Source organism: Parambassis ranga, chromosome 12, assembly GCF_900634625.1.
Source record: "Parambassis ranga chromosome 12, fParRan2.1, whole genome shotgun sequence".
NCBI lineage: Eukaryota > Metazoa > Chordata > Actinopteri > Ambassidae > Parambassis > Parambassis ranga.
In genome coordinates this window covers 16,792,798-16,817,797 of record NC_041032.1, presented here as the reverse complement: position 1 = coordinate 16,817,797, position 25,000 = coordinate 16,792,798, and the positions used below count along the sequence as shown (strand labels likewise).

Genomic DNA, 25,000 nt, shown 5'->3' with positions numbered 1-25,000 from the left:
TCTCTGTGTGTGTGTGTGTCTCTGTGTGTGTGTGTCTGTCTGTGTGTCTGTGTGTGTCTGTGTGTCTCTGTGTGTGTGTGTGTGTCTGTGTGTGTCTGTGTGTGTCTGTGTGTGTCTGTGTGTGTGTGTGTGTGTCTGTGTGTGTCTGTGTGTGTGTGTGCAGTCACAGGCCTGGAGCCGTCACACTGATGTCTCTGAACCTCAGTAAGAAGCCAGCCAGGATGTCCATGCCGGAGCTCGTGTCCAGCAGCACAGTGGAGGCCTTTGTGCTGCAGTCTGAGCGGCCGGGGGAGGAGGGGCTGTACTCCAGGTGCAGGTCACACTGAGCATGCTCAGTGCACACATTCATATTCACCTCAGAGTCACGGGAGAAGTCACGTTCTGTCGTGTTATCTTGTTAGAACGCTGAAAGGCCTGCTCAGCAACACTCCCTGATAAATCTGTGTGTGTGTCTGTCTGTGTGTGTGTGTGTTTCCTCTGCAGGTCTGTGCGTCTGAATGGAGAGCTGCTAAAGATGGTGGATGATACAACGCTTCCTGTCCTCGCAGGAGCTCGCCTGCCGCCGTCTGAACACCTGCAGCTTCCTGCCTACTCTCTGGCCTTCTTCGTCCTCGACGCCAAGGCGGCGGCCTGCCACTGACGCCGGCCCGCCCCCTCACACCCACTCTGGTATCAGACTGTGAATTAAAACACTGCCACCTTCAGGCCAGACTGTGAATTAAAACACTGCCACCTTCAGGCCAGACTGTGAACTCCAGGGGTCATAAATGACGCGTGCTGCAGATCTGGGGAGAAGGCAGATTTTATTTTCCTCAGGACACGCACAGGGCGGTGGAGGTCACTCCTCCTTCTCCTCGCCGTGTGTGATGATGTAACACAGAGATTTATAATCCAGGTTTCCTGCAGCGTCGATGTTTGACGACTGAAACATCTGCTTCACCTGCAAACACAGACGTCACTCAGGATGAGTTTTACAAAGCTCCGCCTGGCAGGATGATGATGTCAGCGTTTACCTCCTCAGCCGTGAACCTGTCGGCTTGTGTCATCAGCAGCTTCTGCAGTCTGTGAAAAGACGAGTCAGTGACTGAGACCAGATAAAATGTTCAGAATGTTCACACATACTCCTCTTTGTGAACGAAGCCTTTGGCATCAGGGTCGAACATTTTGAAAGCGTTCAGGATGGTGTCCTCGGGGTCCGTGCCTGCACACAGGGGCGGCCATGTTAGCAAAACTGTACACAACACGACGGAAACTTCATCAGCTGTGATCTGAGCTTTGTATATTAAATCAAAACACTTTATTAAACATGTCTGATTAACAAGGTCCAGTAAAAACATGAAGTCCTGCCCCCCTCACACCCAGCAGGACGCCATGATGGAGTCACTGAGCAGCAGTCACATGACCAACACTCAGAGAGTCTGTCTGACCTGCAGCTGATCTTTATGCTGCAGTGACCAGTGGTCATGTGACAGGAGCTGTGGCTCCTCCCATCATGCACCCTGCTGGACTGACGCAGGTCTCACCGTGCAGCTTCTCTCCGAACAGGTTGAGGAACATGGTGAAGTTGATGGGCCCGCTGGCTTCTCTCAGCATGTCCTCCAGCTCGTTGTCCTTCACGTTGAGTTTACCTGAAAGTCAAACATGGCGCCGCCGTCAGCTGACTGACACCCGGCTGAAGTCACATGTGAGTGCAGAGACAGACCCAGAGAGGCGTAGGTGTCCTTCAGGTCCTCTTTGTCGATGAATCCGTCACGGTTCTGGTCGATGAGTGTGAAGGCCTGAATCAAAGAGAGGCGGCGTGAGACCATGTGATGACACGGCCTCAGACAGGCGCCGTGGAGGCGGAGTTACCTCTTTGAACTCTTGGATCTGAGTCTGCTCAAACATGGAGAAGACGTTGGACGAGGCTCTCTGAGCTCGCTTGGCTCCTCCCTCCTTCTTCTTCGTCTTTCTGCTGGCCTGAAGGGGTCAAAGCACCGTGAGACACCTGTGTGTGTGTGTGTCTGTGTGTATCTGTGTGTGTGTTGAGGTGTGAGTCCTTCAAAGTCGTTTCCTTTCCAATAACCTAATATTCTTACATACATAATGTAACACGGCGACAGGCTGCTGCCTCTGGTGAGGACAGGAGGACTCTCAGAGCCTCAGGTGAGGACAGGAGGACTCTCAGGCCCCGTTCACACTGGGGACAAAAATGTGGCTTAAGCAGGATTTGGCCGCATCCAGATCAATCCAGATGTGTTTTTTTCCGAGTGTGAACACCTCCAATCCGGCTGAATCCAGTTTGATTTCAATCCTGCTAGATCCACCCTCGAGAGGTGGATCTAGCAGGATTGGCTCAGGTGTGAACGCAAATGTGGCTAGCGAATCCGGCTAGCCACATTATTAGCCATATTACGAGGCGCCACCTAGTGGTTTGGAGAACAGCAGGATTGAGTGCGGACACAACTGTGTGCTAGCCAGATTTGAAAATAGGTCTGAACGCATCCAGCTTAAAGGCTGTCTCTTCTCCAGTGTGAACGGGGCCTCAGAGCCTCAGGTGAGGACAGGAGGACTCTCAGAGCCTCAGGTGAGGACAGGAGGACTCTCGGAGCCTCAGGTGAGGACAGGAGGACTCTCAGAGCCTCAGGTGAGGACAGGAGGACTCTCGGAGCCTCAGGTGAGGACAGGAGGACTCTCGGAGCCTCAGGTGAGGACAGGAGGACTCTCAGAGCCTCAGGTCCACGTCTACAGATGCTTTAAACATCCACAACAGTGCAAATGTTACTGAAGCTTTTCCAAACCTGCTGCTGCTTCCTCTGATGATAAGACCATGACTCTATGAGCTGACTGAACACGTCCTCACATGTTTCATCCAGCAGACGTTAGTTTGGTTAGAAAGTGAGAGAATCGGACACGTACCATCTCCGCTGGTCTCCGCCGTGATGCTGCCGCCGCTGCCTGCAGGCGGATGCTCCGGGAGCTCTTAAATACAGCAGCTGTCCGGGAGGCAGGCGGCAGGTGATGATAGCCTGAGTGGAGCGGAGGGGGCCCACAGGGACCAAACGGGGGCCCAGGTGGGACCCCCCAGTCCAGCAAGAGTTCTCCTTACATGGACAGGATGTGTGGTGAAAGGCTGGACAACTGCTGCTGGACGTCCAGACCTTTTAGAGAGTTTCTATTTACAGTCACACACACACCATTAGAAAGTGTTTTATTAGAGCCAGGCCCGGGCTGTGGGAGAGTCAGCCCAGATTAGCACGTCATTTCAGAGGAATGGACGTCAGCCCGGAGGACATCTGGACACTGGTCTGATGAGTCCTGTCTCTGAGAGACATGGTGAACAGATGTTGATGGGTTTCCTTCAGATTGCTGTTGTTAGAGTGTCCACACGGTGGCGCAGCAGTCTCTCTGCCAGCTCTTAGTGTTGCATTCAGGGGTCAGGTAGAGGTGAAGGTTTGAAAGTAACATGTAGAAAACACATCTGCCAGACTGCACGGAACCAGAACCAGACTCCAAGGAACTAGAACCAGACTCCACGGAACCAGAACCAGACTCCACAGAACCAGAACCAGACTCCACGGAACCAGAACCAGACTCCACAGAACCAGAACCAGACTCCAAGGAACTAGAACCAGACTGCACGGAACCAGAACCAGACTCCAAGGAACTAGAACCAGACTGCACGGAACCAGAACCAGACTCCACGGAACCAGAACCAGACTCCAAGTGGTTCAATGAGGAAATAATGATTATACCATTTTAAATGATTAGGAAGTGACGCTCTAAAATGTCATTATTATTATTATATTATCGTTATAATATTAGGGAGGCTCCTTGTGTTTGTATTGTGTAGTTTTGTCTTTAATTAAAATAACATTCTAAACATTCAAATGTTTCCAGACTGGTTAAAAAAAGAAAAGAAGACTTTCGCTGCAGTGTGTCTTCACCCACTGCAGCGCAGCCGTGTTTCGGTGTCAGGATTTCCGGGTCCGTGAAGGCGGCGCGTCACGTTAACACTACATTACCCACAACCCCCCGCGCTGAGCCATGTTGTAGGAAATCCGCTTGCGGCGGATTACTGTAATCCGACAGAGGGTCTGGACGACACATCGGATCACGACACACACACACACACACCCGCGCGCGCAGCGGCCTGTGACAGATGCAGCTCGTGCCACAATAACGGGATAAAGTTGGGATATGATCTGACGCTCGGTTCCGTGAAGCCACAGATCCGCGCCGCCCGGGCCGCTTCCTGGACCATCGATTCATCCGACGTACAGTGACAGTGGTTCGGCTTCAGTGCACCGCAGGGCTCCGACACACACGGAGGGAAGGCTCCGGTTCGTCGGCTGAAGAGACCACCTCCCTCCCTCTTCCCTTCCCCCGTCAGGTTCAGCCCCAGCTCGGCTCGGTCTGCGGACTGAGGCGCTGCTGCTCCCAGCCACACCACCAGCTAGCGCGGCTAGCTTACTCAGGCTAGCTAGCTAGCTCGGAGGAATTTGTGAGTTTTATTTGGAATTCGGCTCATTTTCCGGCCCGCAGCCCACCGGGAGGGAGCATGTCGGCGAAAGACCCAAACAAACTGTCCACCACGGACCGGCCCATCAAAGGTACGTGACGTTTATTCTGCGAGCGGTGTTCAGGAAGTGGACGCGGCTGCAGGCAGCTAGGCGCCCGCTACATGCGGGCAGGACGGCTGGTGTCAAGCCGCCCTCAGCTCGCTCAGTCTGCGGGTTATGTGTGCATCACCCCGCGGCTGATCCGCGCCTGTCGCCGCGCAGCCGACAGGGGCGGCCGGGCTGATCGATCAGCCTGTTAATCAATGCAGCAGCTGCTATAATGAGTTAGCCTCTTAGCTTAGCTGTCCGGACTGCCAGATGTCAGCTCTGACATCCTGCACCCGGACAGCTGGCTGCTGTGCCCGCACCAAGCCTGCGGCACCGCGGCTCCAGCCGCCCGCTAACACCGGGCCACGGGACACAAGATGGTAGAGGGTGTAAACGAGGTGCTGCAGTGTGTGTGTGTGTGTGTGTGTGTGTGTGTGTGTGTGTGTGTGTGTGTGTGTGTGTGTGTGGCCTGAATATAAAACAGCCTTCCTTCATGGCTGTTTGTGGACTGCAGGGAGTTCAGTGAGTCTCTCCAGGATCTTAGATTTTATTCATCTGCATGTTCTCTGAGTTATAAATCATAAGAATATTTAAAACATAAAGTCAGAACCCTTCACGAGACAACTTGTAAAAACTCACAAATATAGAAAAGAACTGTGGATATTCTAAAGTCGGAGATCTGCAGAACTCTGCTCACAGCAACATGTTCAAGGACCTGGAGGTGATCACACAGGACAGGTTCAGACCTGAGAAGTCTCCAGCGTGGACGGCCTGGTGGAGCTGCAGAGCGTGCGGTGTGGTGGTGTGGTGGTGGTGTTGGGTTGGCGGTCAGCGGTGGGCAGGATAGATTGGCTCAGAGGGTTAAGAAAGGCTCAGCTGAGTAAAGCTACACGAGGGTTAACGAGCTCTGATTGGCTTTCACCACCTCATTCGTCTGAACTGAGACTTCACCGTCTGCCAGTAGTCCATCTGTAGACACACACACACACACACACACACAGACACACACACACACACACACAGACACACACAGACACACACACACACACAGACACACACAGACACACACACACACACACACACACACACACACACACACACACACACACACACACACTGCTCCTGATGGCTGCAGTTCATCATCACTGCCCTTTTCTGACTGACACAGCTCCCAGCATCCTGTTGAACCTGGCCTGTGTGTGTCTGTGTGTGTGTCTGTGTGTGTGTGTGTCTGTGTGTGTGTGTGTGGACCTGCTTTGGTCTTTTGGCTTAGTTACTGATGGTAATCGAATCAGTCCAGCCATTTGCGCTGCCTGGCTGTGTAATGATTCTGGCTTCATCCATGATTGATGGAGCTGGCCTCGTGGGCGGAGCAGTGTGTGGAGCTCTGTGCTGGGCCCTGTGGTGGTTCTGGTTAGCTGGTTAGTGGTCTGCACCTGTCCTGGTCCTGCTGGTGGAGCTGGACGGTGGGCTGTTTGGACAGTTTGGTTCTGGTTCCTGAATGTGAGGGTGTGTTCAGTCTCAGCAGAAGGTTCCATTACAGTGAGCTCTGAACTCATGTGGAACCAAATAAACCGGCGCAGATCTGACAGCATGCACACAAAAACAGGAAGTAGAAACTGTGAAAGTTTGGTCACAAATGATCGGCCGGGGCAGCCGTGCAGTCAGACTGTGACCTGATCCAGGAGCTGTGCTTTGGTTCAGTGTGAATGTGAACACGCTACAACCAGGGAGGACTCAGAACTGGCACAGTGTGTGTGACACGGCCGGCCTACAAACGCAGCCCCTGAACTGGGACACGGTGGAAATGTTCCACACAGACCCGTGTGGGCCCCAGCACGGAGCTCTGCCCCGGGGCCAGCCGGCCTGGCTCAGACCGGGCGTTACGTAGACCCGCAGCTAATCACAGCAGTGTGACGTGTGCTGCTGTGTTCACCTGGAAGCATGACTGTAGGATGTGTTGCCATAGCGATGGATTAAACGGCCAGTTCCTGGTTTTTGATGACAGAGGATGTGGCAGTAACTGAAAGGCTTTCTGCAGGATTGGAAATGTTACTTCCTGTATTGAAAGGTTATTTTGATTACATCACCTGTACCACATGGCCCCGCCCCCTGTCAGCACCTCCTGCTGCTGGTCTGCAGCAGAGCAGCTGCTGTTTTGCGTATATTTGACTGGATGATGGCTGCAGGCAGCATGGCGGCCGGCCGGCGGGCTCGCAGCTCGCAGGCTGACTGACGCAGCAGCCGAGGGGAGCTGCAGCGAGTGTTTTTATTTGAATACCACTTCCTCCAGCGGTCTGTGACACCCACTCTTCACAGCTGTGGTTTTGTTTTCCTCTTCAGAAGAAGGCCTCGCTGATCAGTCTGATCACATCTGCTTTCCTTCTCATGAACCAGTTCAGGGCGCCCGACATGATTGGCTGAGTTTGTGCGACCTGGTTTGGTTGCACACTAAAATAGAGCGCTGGGCCGGGAGTGAAGCTCTGTCTGTGTGGAGGCAGGATGATTCTGAATTTAACTCTGAAACACTCGTCTGTCAGGACAGGAACATAAAGTGTGATGTCATCACATGTTCTCACACAAAGTCCAGCTCCATCCTGTCTGACACAGAAGGCCTGGCCGCCATGTTTAAAGCACTGGCAGACAATAACATGAAGGAGTCATTCATGTAAAAGTGAAGAACCCCTCCACCTGGACTCCTCCTCCGCCTGCTCCACCACATCTCTGTGTGAGATGTGTTCCTCCGCCTGCTCCTCTGTGTGGGCCGTGCTGCCAAACTCTTCTCCTTTGTCTCCAGACGAGCCTCGACACGTCGGCGCCGTCTTTCACAGGAATTTCTGTTACTCATCAGATCGCAGATTTACAGAAAGACACAGCAGGCGGGAGGAGGCGGAGGAGCGGGCGGGAGGAGGCGGAGGAGACGGAGGAGCGGGCGGGAGGAGGCGGAGGAGCGGGCGGGGAGCAGGCCTCCTTCAGGAGGAGCGCGGGCTGAGCTGTGTGTACAGCAGGGTGAGCTGTGTGGGCGTGCCTCTACCTGGCTGCGCTCTGCCTCCACCTGGCTGCGCTCTGCCTCCACCTGGCTGCGCTCTGCCTCCACCTGGCTGCGCTCTGCCTCCACCTGGCTGCGCTCTGCCTCCACCTGGCTGCGCTCTGCCTCCACCTGGCTGCGCTCTGCCTCCACCTGGCTGCGCTCTGCCTCCTCCTGAACATGGTGGCTTTGCTGAAGCTGAAACTTTATCGGGTGTAGTTGCATCAGAAGGCCAGGTGTGGGTGCGGCCCGCGGCTCTAATCCTTAATCTGACACGCCACACGCTCTGTTTCTCTGGGAGATTTTCACACAACTGTAATGTTAGAAATGTGTGACCACTGTGTGTACGCATTTTTACTTTAATCTCTCAGATTATCAGATTTCTTTTCTTAATTTGAGATTTTTCTCTTGAATGTTTTCACTGTCTTTGCTGTTGCCTCTGTTGCCTCTTCTTGTTTATTTTATGGGTGTAGCACAGATGAACCGGTCCGATACACTGTCTAATGTCACGATTGGTCATTGGACACTAAAACCTTGATGTGTTGACGGCCATGTGTAGCAGACTCTGGAGGCCTTCAGTCTTCAGCCTTCAGTGAGCCGATGAGGCTTCGTTAGTTTTCACCGGTGTTCAGTAAGAAGCAGCCGAACGTCTCCGTCAGTGAGCCGACTGCACGGCCGGTGTTGATCAGAGCGTTCGTGCGGCTGACGTCGGTGTCTCCGTCTGTCTGTAGCGGTGCCATATCCTCCCGGTACGCGCCTGTCGGTCAAAGACCTGTATGTGGACGGGAGGCCCAGCGTGGAGGTGCTGAAGGCCCATCTGGTGAAGGAGGGCCGGCTGGAGGAGGAGGCGGCTCTGCGGATCATCAATGAGGGGGCCAGCATCCTGCGCCAGGAGAAGTGCATGCTGGAGGTGGAGGCGCCCATCACAGGTCAGTCCGTGTCTCCGTCTGACCCCGCCCCCCAACATGTGGCTCAGCTCCAGCTGCTCGAGACTGTCTCACCGACTGTTTCCATGTTGTCATTAAGACTTCTTCCTCTCTGACGGTGTCTCTGTGTGTGTTTGTGTGTGTCTCTCTGTGTGTGTGTCTCTCTGTGTGTGTGTCTCTCTGTGTGTGTTTGTGTGTGTCTCTCTGTGTGTGTGTCTCTCTGTGTGTGTTTGTGTGTGTCTCTCTGTGTGTGTGTCTCTTTGTGTCTCTCTGTGTGTGTGTCTCTGTGTGTGTGTCTCTTTGTGTCTCTCTGTGTGTGTGTTTGTGTGTGTCTCTCTGTGTGTGTGTCTGTGTGTGTGTCTCTTTGTGTCTCTCTGTGTGTGTCTCTCTGTGTGTGTGTCTTTGTGTTTCTCTGTGTGTGTGTCTGTGTGTGTTTGTGTGTGTCTCTCTGTGTGTGTGTCTGTGTGTGTGTCTCTTTGTGTCTCTCTGTGTCTGTGTGTTTGTGTGTGTCTCTGTGTGTGTGTCTCTTTGTGTGTCTCTCTGTGTGTGTCTGTGTGTGTGTCTCTTTGTGTTTCTCTGTGTGTGTGTCTGTGTGTGTTTGTGTGTGTCTCTCTGTGTGTGTGTGTGTTTGTGTGTGTCTCTCTGTGTGTGTGTCTCTTTGTGTCTCTCTGTGTGTGTGTCCAGTGTGCGGAGACGTCCACGGACAGTTCTTTGACCTGATGAAGCTCTTCGAGGTGGGCGGGTCCCCCAGCAGCACCCGATACCTGTTCCTCGGGGACTACGTGGACCGAGGCTACTTCAGCATCGAGGTGGGAGACACTCACACACACACACACACAGCGCTGCGTTCTCATTGGCTGCTGTCATGCTTCCTTGTTGAGGATTAGTGAACATCCTGGAACGTGACACAGTGAATCCTTCATGCAGAAAATCACTGTTTGCAGACTCACTGTGTTGTGCTCCTGTCTCAGTTGTTTTGTGTGTCTGTGTGTGTCTCTGTGGTTATTTTTGGTGGCACTGAATTCAGCCTAGTTGTTCTCACCACACTGAAGTTTGCCTGTCACGTGTCTGTGTGTGTGTCTGTGTGTGTGTCTGTGTGTGTGTCTGTGTGTGTCTCTGTGTGTGTCTGTGTGTGTCTGTGTGTGTCTGTGCTCCATGTTGATGCAGTGTGTTGGACAGTGGCTTGCAGGCGAGGGGCAGGTCTGCCTGTGGCCTCATGGCTGAGCCCTGCTCGGTGGGACAGCTCCCTGAGGAGCTCCCTGGTGCTCCTCTCTCCTCTTCCTCCTCCTCCTCTCTCCTCTTCCTCCTCCTCCTCTCTCCTCTCTCCTCTTCCTCCTCCTCCTCTCTCCTCTTCCTCTTCCTCTTCCTCCTCTCTCCTCCTCCTCCTCCTCCTCCTGTTCCTCCTCCTCCTCTCTCCTCCTCCTCCTCCTCCTCCTCCTCCTCTCTCCTCTTCCTCTTCCTCTTCCTCCTCTCTCCTCCTCCTCCTCCTCCTCCTCCTCCTCCTCCTCTCTCCTCCTCCTCCTCCTCCTCCTCTCTCCTCCTCCTCCTCCTCCTCTCTCCTCCTCTCTCCTCTCTCCTCCTCCTCCTCCTCCTCTCTCCTCCTCTCTCCTCCTCCTCCTCCTCCTCCTCTCTCCTCCTCCTCCTCCTCCTCTCTCCTCCTCTTCCTCTCTCCTCCTCTCTCCTCCTCCTCCTCTTCCTCTCTCCTCCTCCTCCTCCTCTCTCCTCTTCCTCTCTCCTCCTCCTCCTCTCTCCTCTTCCTCTCTCCTCCTCCTCCTCCTCCTCCTCCTCCTGTTCCTCCTCCTCCTCTCTCCTCCTCCTCCTCTCTCCTCCTCTCTCCTCCCTCCCTCCTCCTCCTCCTCCTCCTCCTCCTCCTCCTCCTCTTCTCTCCTCCTCCTCCTCCTCCTCTCTCCTCCTCCTCCTCCTCTTCCTCCTCTCTCCTCCTCCTCCTCCTCCTCCTCCTCTCTCCTCCTCTTCCTCCTCCTCCTCTCTCTCCTCCTCCTCCTCCTCCTCCTCCTGTTCCTCCTCCTCCTCTCTCCTCCTCCTCCTCTCTCCTCCTCCTCCTCCTCTCTCCTCCTCCTCCTCCTCCTCCTCCTCCTCCTCTCTCCTCCTCCTCCTCCTCCTCCTCCTCTCTCCTCCTCTTCCTCCTCCTCCTCTCTCCTCCTCCTCCTCCTCCTCCTCCTGTTCCTCCTCCTCCTCTCTCCTCCTCCTCCTCCTCCTCTCTCCTCCTCTCTCCTCCTCCTCCTCCTCCTCCTCCTCTCTCCTCCTCTCTCCTCCTCCTCCTCTCTCCTCCTCCTCCTCCTCCTCCTCTCTCCTCCTCTCTCCTCCTCTCTCCTCCTCCTCCTCCTCCTCCTCCTCTCTCCTCCTCCTCCTCCTCTCTCCTCCTCCTCCTCCTACTCTCCTCCTCCTCCTCCTCCTCCTCCTCTCTCTCCTCCTCCTCCTCTCCTCCTCTCTCCTCCTCTCTCCTCCTCCTCCTCTCTCCTCCTCCTCCTCCTCCTCCTCCTCCTCCTCTCTCCTCCTCTCTCCTCCTCCTCCTCCTCCTCCTCCTCTCTCCTCCTCTCCTCCTCCCTCCTCCTCCCTCCTCCTCTCTCCTCCTCCTCCTCCTCCTCCTCTCTCCTCCTCCTCCTCCTCTCTCCTCTTCCTCTTCCTCTTCCTCCTCCTCCTCCTCCTCCTCCTCTCTCCTCCTCCTCCTCCTCCTCCTCCTCCTCCTCCTCCTCCTCTCTCCTCCTCCTCCTCCTCCTCCTCCTCCTCCTCTCTCCTCCCTCCTCCTCCTCCTCTCTCCTCCTCTCTCCTCCTCCTCCTCCTCCTCCTCCTCTCTCCTCCTCCTCCTCCTCCTCCTCCTCCTCCTCTCTCCTCTCTCCTCTCTCCTCTCTCCTCCTCTCTCCTCCTCCTCCTCCTCCTCTCTCCTCCTCTCTCCTCCTCCTCCTCCTCCTCCTCCTCTCTCCTCCTCCTCCTCTCTCCTCCTCCTCCTCCTCCTCCTCCTCCTCCTCCTCCTCCTACTCCTCCTCCTCCTCTCTCCTCCTCTCTCCTCCTCCTCCTCTCTCCTCCTCCTCCTCCTCTCTCCTCCTCCTCCTCCTCTCTCCTCTCTCCTCTCTCCTCCTCTCTCCTCTCTCCTCCTCTCTCCTCCTCTCTCCTCCTCCTCCTCCTCCTGTTCCTCCTCCTCTCTCCTCCTCTCTCCTCTCTCCTCCTCTCTCCTCCTCTCTCCTCCTCCTCCTCCTCCTCTCTCCTCCTCCTCCTCCTCTCTCCTCTCTCCTCTCTCCTCTCTCCTCCTCTCCTCCCTCCTCCTCCTCCTCTCTCCTCCTCTCTCCTCCTCCTCCTCTCTCCTCCTCCTCCTCCTCCTCTCTCCTCCTCTCCCTCCTCCTCCTCCTCTCTCTCCTCCCCTCCTCCTCCTCCTCTCCCTCCTCCTCCTCTCTCCTCCCTCCTCCCTCTCCTCCCTCTACTCCTTCCTCCTCCTCCTTCCCCTACCCTCCTCTCCGCCTCTCTCTCCTCCTCCTCTCCTCCTCCCTCTCTCCTCTCCTCTCCTCCTCCTCCTCTCCTCCATCCTGGTCCTGGAGCTGTGAGTGAGGGGCTGGCAGCTTGTTGCAGCTGCTCGTCTCCTGATGCACATTCAGAAGTCAGAGAAACTCTTAGAGTCACAGAGCGTCCCGATGAGTCCTGTCCTGTCCCCTGAGGACGTGTCCCGCCTGTAGGGCAGCGCCTTCTCCACCAGGACGTCCTGGTGTTTGTCCCCGTGGTGGTTCTGTGCCCCCTTTTGCTTGTCTTTGTGCTGGTTTTTGTGTGTCTCTGATTGTTGTGTGTCTTTTGGAGTCGAGTTGTTGAACATTTATCAGATGGACAAAGCTTGAAGAGAACAAATACTGGACTTCCTTTGTGTTTGTCATGTGACATAGGAGTGCGTTTGTGTTGTGCTGAAAGACTCACTGCAGCATTAACACTGTGTGTGTGTGTGTCTGCAGTGTGTACTGTACCTGTGGGCTCTGAAGATCAACCACCCGAACACCCTGTTCCTCCTCAGAGGCAACCACGAGTGCCGACATCTCACAGAGTACTTCACCTTCAAGCAGGAGTGTAAGTCCTCAGTGTGCGGCGCCACCTTCAGCAAACGTCTTATCTCTCAGTGTTGTGAAATGTGCAGGGACCTGACCTCGCTGTGCGTGTCTGTGTGTGTGTTGTCCAGGTAAAATCAAGTACTCAGAGCGTGTGTATGATGCCTGTATGGATGCGTTTGACTGCCTGCCTCTGGCCGCTCTCCTCAACCAGCAGTTCCTCTGCGTGCACGGAGGTCTGAGCCCTGAAATCACCTGCCTGGACGACATCCGGAAGGTCCGACACACACACACACACACAGACACACACCACGCACACACAGACACACACACGCACACACAGACACACACCACGCACACACAGACACACACACGCACACACAGACACACACCACGCACACACAGACACACACACGCACACACAGACACAACACACACACACACCAACACACACACACACACACACACACACCACACGCAGACACACACACACCACACGCAGACACACACACACACACCAACACACGCACACTCACACACAGACAGACACACACACACACACACCACACGCAGACACACACACGCACCACACACACTCACACGCACCACACACACACACACTCACACACAGACAGACACACACACACACACTCACACACAGACAGACACACACCACATGCACACACACACACAGACACACCACACACACCACACACACACACAGACACGCACCACACACACACCACACGCAGACACACACGCACCACACACACACACACACACACACACACCACACACACCACACAGACACACCACACACACACCACACGCAGACACACACACGCACCACACACACACACTCACACACAGACAGACACACACCACACACACGCACCACACACACACTCACACACAGACAGACACACACACACACACACACAGTAGAATGAACACACACCAGTGTCCACAGACAGACTCTGCTGTGTTTGTGTGTCTGCCATGTTCTACTCAATGATGAGGAAACTGACATCTGTTAGCTCTGTGCTAATGCTAATGCTGGCAGTCCTGCAGGTGTTGGTCTGAAACATCTGTAGTAACCGTCGTGTTTCTGTGCAGCTGGACCGGTTCAAGGAGCCTCCTGCATTCGGGCCGATGTGCGACCTGCTCTGGTCGGACCCGGGGGAGGACTACGGCTCCGAAAAGACCCAGGAACACTTCTGCCACAACAGTGTCAGAGGCTGCTCGTACTTCTACAGGTAGGGAGCTCGGCGCCGCCGCCGCCCAGAGAAAGACCAAAGAGCAGCCGCTCCGTTAATCTGAGCTGATTAAAGCTTTTACAAACAATGGCTTATCTCTGTGTAAATGGCCGCCGGCTAAATCCGCTGTCAGACAGATACTGGAAATAAATATTAGCGTTCTCTGCTCTGTCTTCATATTTGTGGTGAATTTGCAGCGCTGACACCACACAGAGGTCACCGTCAGAGCTGCTGATGCTCTAAAGCCTCTTTTATCCAGCAGCTCCACATTAAAACATTCAGCACACCCACTGTGTTTTCACAGGTTTATCTCTGAGTCCACACACACAACACGGCGCACAGGTGGAGTTACTGACCCACTGAGGAGGGCGCCGGAGGACAGTTCAAATTCATGTCGTGCCGTTTATGTAACAGCACATGATGGGGAGGGCTGATACCTCTGACCTGACATGGAGAGGCTAGTCAGTAGCATGGGGTTGCTAGTGCCTAATGTAGGGATGGTAGTTATAGGTTAGCTCAGGGTTGCTTGTCTCATTATCCAAGGGATGCTAGTGACGAGCCTGTGGCACATCTGACTGACAGAAGGATGCTGCTGGTCATTAGCTGGGGTTACAGCGTCGTCAGCCTAGAGATGCTGAGATTACACATGCTAGTCGTTAGCCTAAGGACGCTGGGTTTGTAGCCCAGACAAGTTTAACCTAACGTCGTCGTTGACTCAGACAGCATGCTAGCCCTGAGGCTGCTGAGGGTTCATCCTGAGGACATTTCACTTTGTCCTCCACAGCAGCACTCCATCTGTTGCAGGATGAATCCCGTCAGTCAGCAGGTCTTTGACAGAAGTTACACAAAATCAACACAAAGGCTGAGCATTGTGCGCTCACCGATCAGACCAGTTCCATCCTTTTCAAACATCAGCTTCCTGGTTCCTGGAGTCGAAACAAACACAAAGAAGCAGCAGAGGGTCATGATGTTTCTGCTGTTTGTCTGCTCTGTGTGTGTGTGTGTGTGTGTGTGTGTGTGTGTGTGTGTGTCTGTGTCTGTGTCTGTGTCTGTGTGTCTGTGTGTCTGTGTCTGTGTGTCTGTGTCTGTGTAAGTGTGTCTGTGTCTGTGTGTGTCTGTGTGTGTCTGTCTGTGTGTCTGTGTCTGTGTGTCTGTGTAAGTGTGTCTGTGTCTGTGTGTGTCTGTGTGTGTCTGTCTGTGTGTCTGTGTCTGTGTGTCTGTGTCTGTGTGTGTTGTGTCTGTGTCTGTGTAAGTGTATCTGTGTGTGTTGTGTCTGTGTGTGTGTGTGTGTGTGTCTGTGTGTGTTGTGTCTGTGTGTGTGTGTGTGTGTCTGTGTGTGTTGTGTCTGTGTGTGTTGTGTCTGATCTGTCAGGCACTTTGCCTTCTTTGTTTTGAATGTTCACAGTGAACCTCCCACACCTCTGTGTAAAAAGCCGCGACCTTAATTAATCCTAATATTAGCTTCTCCTGTCATACTCGAGTTTAAGCAGCTTCTTAACTGTCATGGCAACCGAGGTGACGGAGAGACAGGCGAGCGGCGGCATGTCTGAGCGCTCTTTGTTTGTCGTTTCTGAAACCGGTTCTGTTCCTGACCATTAAACTGTGTGTGTGTGTCTGTGTGTGTCTGTGTGTGTTTCAGTTACCCGGCAGTATGTGACTTCCTGATGAACAATAACCTGTTGTCTATAATACGAGCACACGAAGCCCAGGATGCCGGGTGAGTCAGGCTGTCAATCAATCGCTCCGATCGATCGAGGCTCTCTGACCGACGCTGACGTGTGTGTTTTTGTGTGTCAGGTATCGAATGTACAGGAAGAGTCAGACGACAGGGTTCCCCTCTTTAATCACCATCTTCTCTGCTCCCAACTACCTGGACGTGTACAATAACAAAGGTGAGTGACGGGCACGCTGGAAACCATGGCAGCCGCTCGGAGACCTTGAAGCCTTAGCAACAGGAGACGGGAGAGCATCCTGAAGTGTTGATGTGTGTGTGTGTGTTTGTCCTCAGCGGCGGTGCTGAAATACGAGAATAATGTGATGAATATTCGGCAGTTTAACTGCTCCCCTCACCCCTACTGGCTGCCCAACTTCATGGACGTCTTCACCTGGTCTCTGCCCTTCGTTGGGGAGAAAGGTGAGAGCAGCGTGTCTGTGTGTGTGTGTGTGTGTCTGTGTGTGTGTGTCTGTGTGTGTGTGTCTGTGTGTGTGTGTGTCTGTCTGTGTGTGTGTGTGTCTGTGTGTGTGTGTGCGTGTGTCTGTGTGTGTGTCTGTGTGTGTGTGTGAGAGTGTGTGTGTGTGTGTGTGTGTGCGTGTGTCTGTGTCTGTGTGTGTGTGTGTGCGTGTGTGTGCGTGTGTCTGTGTCTGTGTGTGTGTGTGTGCGTGTGTCTGTGTGTCTGTGTGTGTGTGTGTGCGTGTGTGTGCGTGTGTCTGTGTCTGTGTGTGTGTGCCTGTGTCTGTGTGTGTGTGCCTGTGTCTGTGTGTGCGTGTCTGTGTGTGTGTGTGTGTGTGTGTCTGTGTGTGTGTGTGTGTCTGTGTGTGTGTGTGTGTGTGTGTGTGTCTGTGCGTGTGTGTGTGTGTGTGCCAGAGAAAGAGAGCTCACAGTTGTGTCATCGCCTCACTGTCTCACATAGTGTGTGTTCAAATGTTCCTTGTGTATGAATGCTAGCTGCTAGCTAAAGACTAGCCTCATAATGTCCTCATCCATCGTTAGCCTCCTCCTCAGTCTGTAGCGTCCACAGCATGAGACAGATGCAGTGAGTAATGATGCTCCTCATTGGACAGCAGTGGACGCCATGCGACTGTCTTCAGTCTCATGGCGTCCATGGAAGAGTGTGAAGGTTTGAGTCACATGATGGTGTGTTTCCATAGTGACAGAGATGCTGGTGAACGTGCTGAACATCTGCTCAGACGACGAGCTGATGTCTGAAGGGGACGACACGTGTGAGGGTAAGAGTGTGAAACATGTCCGTTTGTCGCCTTTGTCTGTGTTTGGGTGTGTGGTTGTGTTTGTGAAGGATGAAGTCACACGCTGCTTTGGCTGCTGTGGTTTTGTCATCGGTACTCTGGGTGTGTGTTTATAAGTAGTTCACAGCTCTCAGGCTGGAGGTCAGAGCGTCCTTGAACAGGCCACTGAGGACGGTTTCAAAATGGCGTCTGCTGGCTGTTAGAGCTCGGTCAGCTCTCACAGTGGAGCTGATTAACCCCTCGCTCTGACGCTGATGGAACCAGCAGTGAAGAGTTTTTCAGACATTTTGATGCGTTGCTGATGAGATCACACACTGAAAATAAACATGGCCGCCACGTCACTGCCGCCTCTTATAATGGAGGATGTTCAGTGACCGTCTTTAGCAGGTCAGGAGTGATAAGAACCGCGCTCACACACAAGGAAATGACATCATGATGGTTCAAGATGGCGGCTGAACAGTGACCACTGATCTATTTTTATTGATAGAAACATATGAAGTGTGTGTGTGTCTGTGTGTGTACAGCTCTGAGACATACTGATGTGTTTAACAGATACCTCCACAGTAAAAAAAAACCCGTGGGTGCAGTAATTGGCGTGTTGCCATGGTGACCCGCAGTGCGTGTTTAGCACTGAATATAATTAATCAAATGCAGCAGAGTTTGAGGAAGTGAAACACCGATGGACGCTGAGATGTGGTGTCAGAGGGCCGGAGCTGTGCAGACAGGAAGAGCGTGCTGCATTCAGGGACCAGTGGGATGTTTCAGTTCTTCTGTTGTTTCTGTGTCTGGCTGTGATGATCTGGTGTGTCTGCTGTGTGTGTGTGTGTGTGTCCTGCCGGTGATGACTTCCTGTCCTCTCGCTGTCCTCAGGTGGCGCTCCGGCCGTCAGGAAGGAGGTGATCAGAAATAAGATCCGGGCGATCGGGAAGATGGCCCGCGTCTTCTCCGTGCTCAGGTCAGTGTCGGTCTGATGGACTCATGTCTGTGTTGATGCTGAATGTGAATAAATGAGGTTAGCGGGCCGATCCGTCCTGTTTCCTGCTGCTGCTCCACTTTGCTTCAAGGCTAATGACTGTTCCCTGATTTACATGCGTCCTCCTTTAATCCTGAGGAAGTGTGTCACAATCATTTGTCCCTAAATGGTGAACGCTCCTCTTCAGAAGATGTCTGCCAGTTATTTTAAGGCTCAGAAAGAATCAGACTTTATGTAATGCTGCAGGCAGAGAGCTGAGGCTGTCGGCAGCCAATCAGCACGCAGTCCACACACGTGGCCAAAGAAATCACTTCCTGCCAGGCTAACACAGTGCAGAGCGCCACATGTGGAGGTTACCAGCTAACACACACTCGGGGGTCATGTGGTTGATCCCTGATCCCAGGTGGACTTCAGCAGGGTTTGATAGCGGTTAGCTAACAGCAGCCACAAGAACCAGTTTATCAGTCTGTGCTGCAGCACACAGTGTGGATCTGCCGGTCTGATCAGTGTCTGTATGTCTGCGTGTGTGTGTCTGTCTGGGTGTCGACAGAGAGGAGAATGAGAGTGTGTTGCAGCTGAAGGGGCTGACCCCGACAGGAACGCTGCCTCTGGGAGTTTTGTCCGGAGGTCGACAAACGCTGCAAAGCGGTGAGTATGAACCAAATGAACACACACCACACACACACACACACACACACACACACACACACACACACACAGAGTCCAGCTGACACTAACTGCCCCCGTGCCTGCACTCACCCTGACAGACTAACCGACGCTCTCACACAGACAGTGAAGTGTTAATTTAGTCCTTCTGTAGGGTCCAGTGTGTTGCAGCGTGTCCCCTGAGCTGTCCTCACACACCTGCAGACAGTAGGCGGGTCTGTTATCTGCACAGTGATGACTCCTTCTTTAACCAGCTCCTCACTCCTCCCTGTGCACGTGCACGAGGACTACTGACACGCATGCTGGGACGTGGTTCAGTCCCTCACAGCTGCACAGTGTCTGTTATGAACTCTTACAGTCAGAAGGACTCGCATCACAAACCTCCAGCTGACGAGGACTCAGGTCTGTCAGCACCGCGGTGTCTCGTTGGACACGTCCTCCAGCACACCTCACACATGCTTCGTCTTCATCATGTGACCCGCTCTAACCTGGGACTCTGTAGGGGTGGGGGGGGGGGTGACTCCATGTTAACAGACTGACTGACTGCTGTGATAACCTGAATGCATTGATAACGTTCCCACTCTCTCTCCATTGGTTTTGGGCATGGCACTTCTACTCACGCTTACACAGCCACCGTAGAGGCAGAAGAGGCACGAGGTATGCTCCGTCTCTGTCTGTTACTCTGTAACTCTGTCTGTTACTCTGTCTTTCTGTAACTCTAACTCTGTCTGTAGCTCTGTCTGTAACTCTCTCTGTTACTCTGTAGCTCTGTCTGTTACTCTGTAACTGTTACTCTGTAACTCTGTCTGTAGCTCTGTCTCTACCCCTGTCTGTCTGTATAACTCTGTTACTCTGTAACTCTGTCTGTTACTCTAACTGTGTTACTCTGTCTGTCTCTCTGTTACTCTCTCTGTCTGTTACTCTGTCTGTAACTCTAACTCTGTCTGTAGCTCTGTCTGTAACTCTCTGTTACTCTGTAGCTCTGTCTGTCTGTAGCTCTGTCTGTTACTCTGTTACTCTGTAGCTCTGTCTGTAACTCTGTCTGTCTGTAGCTCTGTCTGTTACTCTGTTACTCTGTCTGTAGCTCTGTCTGTAACTCTGTCTGTGTAGCTCTGTCTGTTACTCTGTTACTCTGTCTGTAACTCTGTCTGTCTGTAGCTCTGTCTCTGTGTGTATAACTGTCTGTGGTTTGATGTCTGAGGTTCTTTCAGTTTAAGTCAGGCTGTAACGTTCAGATTTCACTGAGGAGCTTTAAGATCATGTTGAAGTCGAACAAACAGTCAAAGCAGCTTCCAGTAAATGTCTGTCTCTCTTTCCTCATGCTGTCCTCTGTCCTGTTCTGAAGTAAGTTTTCCACCTGTTCCTGTCTGTGTGTGTCTGTGTGTGTCTGTGTGTGTCTGTGTGTGTGTGTCTGTCTGTGTGTGTCTGTGTGTGTCTGTGTGTGTCTGTGTATGTCTGTGTGTGTCTGTGTGTGTCTGTGTGTGTCTGTGTGTATCTGTCTGTGTATGTCTGTGTATGTCTGTGTGTGTCTGTGTGTGCCTGTGTGTGTCTTTGTATTTGTCTGTCTGTGTGTGTCTGTGTATTTGTGTGTCTGTGTGTGTGTGTCTATCTGTGTGTGTGTGTCTGTGTGTGTGTGTCTGTGTGTGTCTGTGTATTTGTGTGTCTGTGTGTGTGTGTCTGTGTGTGTGTGTGTGTCTGTGTGTGTGTGTCTGTGTGTGTGTGTCTGTGTGTGTCTGTCTGTGTGTGTCTGTCTGTGTGTGTCTGTCTGTGTGTGTCTGTCTGTGTGTGTCTGTGTGTTTGTGTCTGTGTGTGTGTCCATCCTCTAACAGGTCCTTTGTCTCCTTGCAGCCATTCAAGGCTTCAACCCGCAGCACAAGATCCAGAGCTTCGAGGAGGCCCGCGGTCTGGACCGGATCAACGAGCGGATGCCGCCGCGCCGCGACAGCAAGCAGCAGGAGGCCACGCCCTCCCCCAACAACCTGCCGGCCAGCACCGGACCCCCGGACAAGAACGGCACCAATGCTCAGGCATAGATCCTCCCCTTTCTCCTCCCCATCCCCTCCTCCTCTCTCTCCTCCCCCCCTCCTCCCCCCTCTCTCCTCCCCCGTCCTCCTTTCAGAGACGAGCAGTTGGGAGCGACTCGCCGCGCTTTATTTATTTGATCATCGATGATATCAGAGTTTCAGGCTGAGCAGATCTGACGGAGGCGCTCTCTGATCAGGAGGCTGCTGGAGCTCCACCAGCGCTCTGTTTATGTCTTTGTTTGTTTGTTTGTTTCGGGGTCGGGGAGGACGTGACGCTCATTCAGACGCTGTGTTCGTGCCCACACACACACATGCACACACACACACACATATAAACACACACATACACACACGAACACACACACACACCCTTTCTTATGCCAACGATAGTGTGACTGAGCTCCGCCGAGCGAGTATTGACATTTATATGATTTATGTATATTTTAATTTTTCCCTCTTTTCAATGTGATTATTTTTCTTTGTTTTGTTTTTTTACAACACACAAGGGGGAGGGTGAGAGGGAGGAGGAGGGGAGGAGTTAAACGGTTACTCTGCTTTATTACCACAAAAAAATCAACGTTAAAGAAACAATTCAACAAAAAAATGGCTGAAAACATGAAAAACAAATCTGCTAATGATGAAATGGTTAAAACATGAATACCTGCTTCAGAAGCGTGTTGTCTGAGAACTCCTGGATTCAGTGTCTGAAGTTTGGAAACCAACGCTGTGGTAAAGCAGAATAACCCCTCAGACGTGTGGACGGCTTGTCCAGCAGGGGGCGCAGCGGGTGTGTTTCAGGTGTGAGGAGGGTGGGTGTGGTTTGATTACCTGTTGATTTCCTGTGGGCGGTGGGTGGGTGGAGTGTGGGCCTCGTGTCTCAGAACATATCTGACAGAATGTACAGAAGAAAATCCGGCTTTTCTCTACAGCTGAGTTCAACATGAGGAACTTTGTGTTGCGTTGTTGTACTGCGAGGCCTCGTTTCTGTAGCTGTTTCACTCCATTCAAATAAAAAACTGAAAAGTGTGTGTCTGTGTGTGTGTGTCTGTGAGTGAGTGCTGCTCTCACCGTTCAAGGACGGTGCCTCTTCGCGACGCGGCGCAGCTGCCAGCCAATCAGAGGCCGGCGTGGGGGCGTCTCTTTGTGCTGCTTCTGTGTGGAGGCGCACACGTTTCTTAGCAACACAACCCTCCACAGTTATACCTGCAAGCTTTAAAGGTTAAAAACACACGAGTGGATCAGTGAGCGCAGCAGGTGGAGGAGTCACACACACAGACACACACTGATTCAGCAGCAGCACTGACGCGTGAATTTAGAAGAGAATAGATTATTAATCCCTTTGGGAAGGTCCCACACCCAGCGACACAACACCGACCGACAGAGCAAGAGGTAAATAAAGTAGAACATTGTGCAAAAAAACACACACTGCACATAGATGGTGATGGACTATAGTACAGACACAATCCACCAACACACACACACACAAGTGGAGGTTTCTTTGTGTGTGGTCGTTCTGTGTGTGTTTTTTTGTGGTTGCTTTGTGTCTCTGTGGTCATTTTGTGTCTTTGCGGTGGTTTTGCTGGTCATTTTGTGTTGTTTTGTGTGTCTGGAGTGTTTTTTCTCATCATTTTGTGTGTTTTGTGTTTAGTTTCTGGTCACTTTGTGTGTTTGTGTGGTTGCTTTGTGTCTCTGTGGTCATTTTGTGTGTCTTTGCGGTGGTTTTGCTGGTCATTTTGTGTCTCTGGAGTGGTTTTTCTTATTATTTTGTGTGTTTTTGTGGTTGCTTTGTGGTCATTTTGTGTGTCTGCGGTGTTTTTGTGTTTAGTTTCTGGTCACTTTGTGTGTTTCTGTGGTTGCTTTGTGTCCCTCTGTGGTCACTTTGTGTCTGCAGTGTGTTTGTGTGTATTTTCTGGTCACTTTGTGTGTTTCTGTGGTTGCTTTGTGTCCCTCTGTGGTCACTTTGTGTGTCCCTGTGTACCTCCAGGTGTCGGTGTGTGCTTAGTGAGACAGGAAGTGGAGCCGTGTGTCTCTGAGGTTTATTATTTAACTCTTCACATGAACAGAAACAGGACGGGGTGAAGACAGTTTCTACCATGTGGGGGGGTCAGGTAGGCGGCGGCCTGGACTTAAAGCGGGAAACATCAGTGCTGAAGGAGAACTGTACAACAAACGATACTTTCAAAATAAGAGCTCACAATAGCAAATAAAAGCAGTAAAAACACAATAAATAATAATAAAAATCTACAGATAATCAATATTGAACACAATCAGCTGATGAGTTCAGACCTGTCCGTGAAGAGAGCCGCCACTGATCCTGACGGCGAGTCATGAAGCCGCTCCACCTCCCTGCTGCCTGGCCTCCATCTCCACCTCAGGTGCCTGAGGTGGAGATGGAGGCTAAGAGCGCCCTCTGGTGGAGGCTCCGGCAGCAAACAGGCTGAATAATGATGTTTAACCCTTTCAGGCGGCAGCTCTTCTGCTTTGTCTTCGTTGAGTTTATCCTTCCAGTGTGTGTATGTTCTGTATGTATCGATACTGAAAACCTTCCTGTTCAGCTGAACTCGGTGAGATGGGGTGTGAGCGGCGCCCCCTGCTGGGTGGACAGTGTCATTCAGATTTATGCTGCGGCTTTTCTTTTGTGATGTGAGACGTGAATGGGAGTTGTTCAGCCTCTTTGTGTACGGTTTGTGGCAGGTTACCGTGGTGACGTTATCTGTTACCACCGCAACTGACCAAGGGTTAAACGTGAAGCGGCTTCATGACTCCAGAAAACCTGAGTTTAGTCCAAAGACACCTGCTGATCTCTCTTCACGACGCTGACGTCTGTCACATGTTCGATGATGGCGGTGATGATGATGATGATGATGATGAAGATAATAAAGATATTAATGATAAGCAGTGGTTATTAGTGCAGCAGGTAATATTAGTGTCAGTGCATCAGATAAGGTTAGTCAGAGTAAAGGGTTAATCAGGACCAGCCTTCATTAAACTCTCCGTCTGATTTGCCGCCTCGCTCCCGGGAACGTGATGTGATTGGTTAGTTTGATGAAGGGTGTGTTTGCTGATTGGATATCTGAGCTCCTCCTGCTCCTGTCAAGTATTCGTCGGTATGAGGTCACTTCCTGTTAGAAAAGTGAGACCTTCTTCTTCAGTTCGTTTCGTCTCCACAGAGACAGACGGTCAAACTCGGCCATGGTCATCCCGAACATCTGCTGGAACTGCTCCGGGGCCAGGTGCCTCTGACGGGACAGAAGGAGACATCAGAACCCTGTCCTCAGAGCGCCCCCTGTGGACCAGAAGGTTCTTCCTGTGTCACTCACCTCCAGCCGGGTGCGGTCGACTCCTGGAGGCAGCTTACAGCGCCCTCTGTGGGTCACAATCAGGGCTTCGTAGGGATAGATCTGAGCGGCAGAAACACACAGAGCGTCACCGACAGGAGAGCTCACAGCAGAGCAGCCGTCAGGACTCACCTTCTGCTCCAGGATGCTCGGCAGAGAGTTCCCTCGGTCCATACGGTCCCTCCGAGACTCCCCGTTCTACACAAGACACACCACAGCGTCTGAGTCTCATGGTCATGCTGGCTGCTGATTGGCTGTCAGCATGATTAGACTGTGACACAAGGACAGATGCTGCATTGATAAGAGGGTCAGAGGGTTATAAGGGGGCGGAGCTTACCTGAGCGGCTGCATGGAAGCAGGAGAGAGCAGACAGAGAGGTTATTCTATGACATCAGATTCATGATGTTTATGTAACAATGACCAGAGAGCGGCCATGGCGGCACAGGACAGACAAGATGGCCGAGCCAAATCTGTCCACTTCCTGCAGCTCCTGTAGAGGGCGCTGTGCATCAGTGATCAAACACTAGCATGCTGCTAATGGCTGCTGATTGGTCAGGTCAGGACTGACGGGGACAGGAGGGACATACCTGGCTGGCCTTTGTCTCCGTCTGTGGAAAACTCTGCTGACTGCATCTGAAACACAACAACAACACAACATGTGTGAGTCGAGTGTTGTTGGGGCTGCAGCACACGGTGGGACGTTTGTGTCAGACTGACTCTGGTGAGGCCCGAGCCCGAGTGGGAGGGAGACTTGGACGTGCTGGCGGACAAACCTGCAGGTGGACAGACAGACAGCGGTCTGAGCGGACAGACATGCGGACACAAACGTGCACGTTGTGTTGGTTCTGGTGGTTCTTACTGCCGTGCATGTGCGTCCTGTCCGGCAGCGACTGCGTCTTCCTGCGGAAGTGGACGGCTTTCTCCTTCTCCTCCTTCAGGATCAGGCGGCCCAGGTTGGACTGGATCTGAGTCACACGCACAAACAGGGTGGTGAGTCAGAGCATGGCGGCGGGTCAGCTGACCACAAGCTCGCCACCACAAACCTTCTCCAGCTCCTGCTCCTGCAGCGTCTTCGCCTCCTCTGTCAGGTCTTCAAACTCGTCTTCCTCCTGCAGCTTCTTCTTCCTCCACTCGATCTCTGCAAGAGCCCCGAGGTTAACATGTGTCTGAGCACGCTCAGTGTGTGTGTGTCT

General features: G+C 52.8%; 4 protein-coding genes across 7 annotated transcripts in view; 2 read left to right on the top strand and 2 right to left on the bottom strand.

Annotated features, from left to right (window-relative positions):
- Positions 1-1,300, top strand: part of LOC114443249 (heparanase-like) — a 5,803-nt gene extending 4,503 nt beyond the window's left edge. Inside the window, exons 11-12 of the mRNA XM_028417099.1 lie at positions 164-310; positions 484-1,300. Coding sequence (XP_028272900.1) covers positions 164-310; positions 484-640 — 304 coding nt within the window. The 3' untranslated portion in view covers positions 641-1,300. The remainder of the gene's footprint in view (positions 1-163; positions 311-483) is intronic.
- LOC114443251 (myosin light chain 5-like) lies at positions 811-2,951 on the bottom strand. The gene is made up of 7 exons (XM_028417101.1): positions 2,899-2,951; positions 1,852-1,959; positions 1,703-1,778; positions 1,524-1,628; positions 1,123-1,201; positions 1,014-1,062; positions 811-940 (listed from the first exon to the last, which is right to left on the bottom strand). Exons 1-7 carry the CDS (start codon positions 2,899-2,901, stop codon positions 839-841), a joined length of 522 nt encoding a protein of 173 aa, XP_028272902.1. The 5' UTR covers positions 2,902-2,951; the 3' UTR covers positions 811-838.
- Positions 2,952-4,038: 1,087 nt separating this feature from the next.
- On the top strand, positions 4,039-21,495 carry ppp3ccb (protein phosphatase 3, catalytic subunit, gamma isozyme, b). 3 transcript variants are annotated; one of them, XM_028418113.1, is made up of 14 exons: positions 4,039-4,592; positions 8,349-8,546; positions 9,228-9,352; positions 12,497-12,608; positions 12,718-12,863; positions 13,703-13,842; positions 15,482-15,559; positions 15,640-15,734; positions 15,851-15,976; positions 16,711-16,788; positions 17,677-17,761; positions 18,330-18,427; positions 19,076-19,102; positions 20,294-21,495. In XM_028418113.1, exons 1-14 carry the CDS (start codon positions 4,541-4,543, stop codon positions 20,476-20,478), a joined length of 1,545 nt encoding a protein of 514 aa, XP_028273914.1. In that variant the 5' UTR covers positions 4,039-4,540; the 3' UTR covers positions 20,479-21,495. The 3 variants fall into 3 exon arrangements, with proteins under 3 accessions (XP_028273914.1, XP_028273916.1, XP_028273915.1); XM_028418115.1 differs by lacking the exon at positions 19,076-19,102 and having other exon boundaries at positions 20,303-21,495; XM_028418114.1 differs by lacking the exon at positions 19,076-19,102.
- A 993-nt stretch (positions 21,496-22,488) lies between these two features.
- The window catches only part of dmtn (dematin actin binding protein), a 7,709-nt gene continuing 5,197 nt past the window's right edge, over positions 22,489-25,000 (bottom strand). The window contains exons 9-17 of one of the 2 annotated variants that reach the window (XR_003671472.1): positions 24,851-24,945; positions 24,667-24,772; positions 24,525-24,580; positions 24,395-24,440; positions 24,145-24,152; positions 23,940-24,005; positions 23,790-23,870; positions 22,756-23,708; positions 22,489-22,627 (exon numbers count right to left, since the gene is read on the bottom strand). Coding sequence is in view for 1 of the 2 variants with exons in the window: in XM_028418117.1 (XP_028273918.1) it covers positions 23,595-23,708; positions 23,790-23,870; positions 23,940-24,005; positions 24,145-24,152; positions 24,395-24,440; positions 24,525-24,580; positions 24,667-24,772; positions 24,851-24,945 (572 nt within the window). In the remaining variant the exon portion in view is untranslated. Of the gene's footprint in view, positions 23,709-23,789; positions 23,871-23,939; positions 24,006-24,144; positions 24,153-24,394; positions 24,441-24,524; positions 24,581-24,666; positions 24,773-24,850; positions 24,946-25,000 lie in introns of both variants that reach the window. The other variant, XM_028418117.1, reaches the window with a different exon arrangement.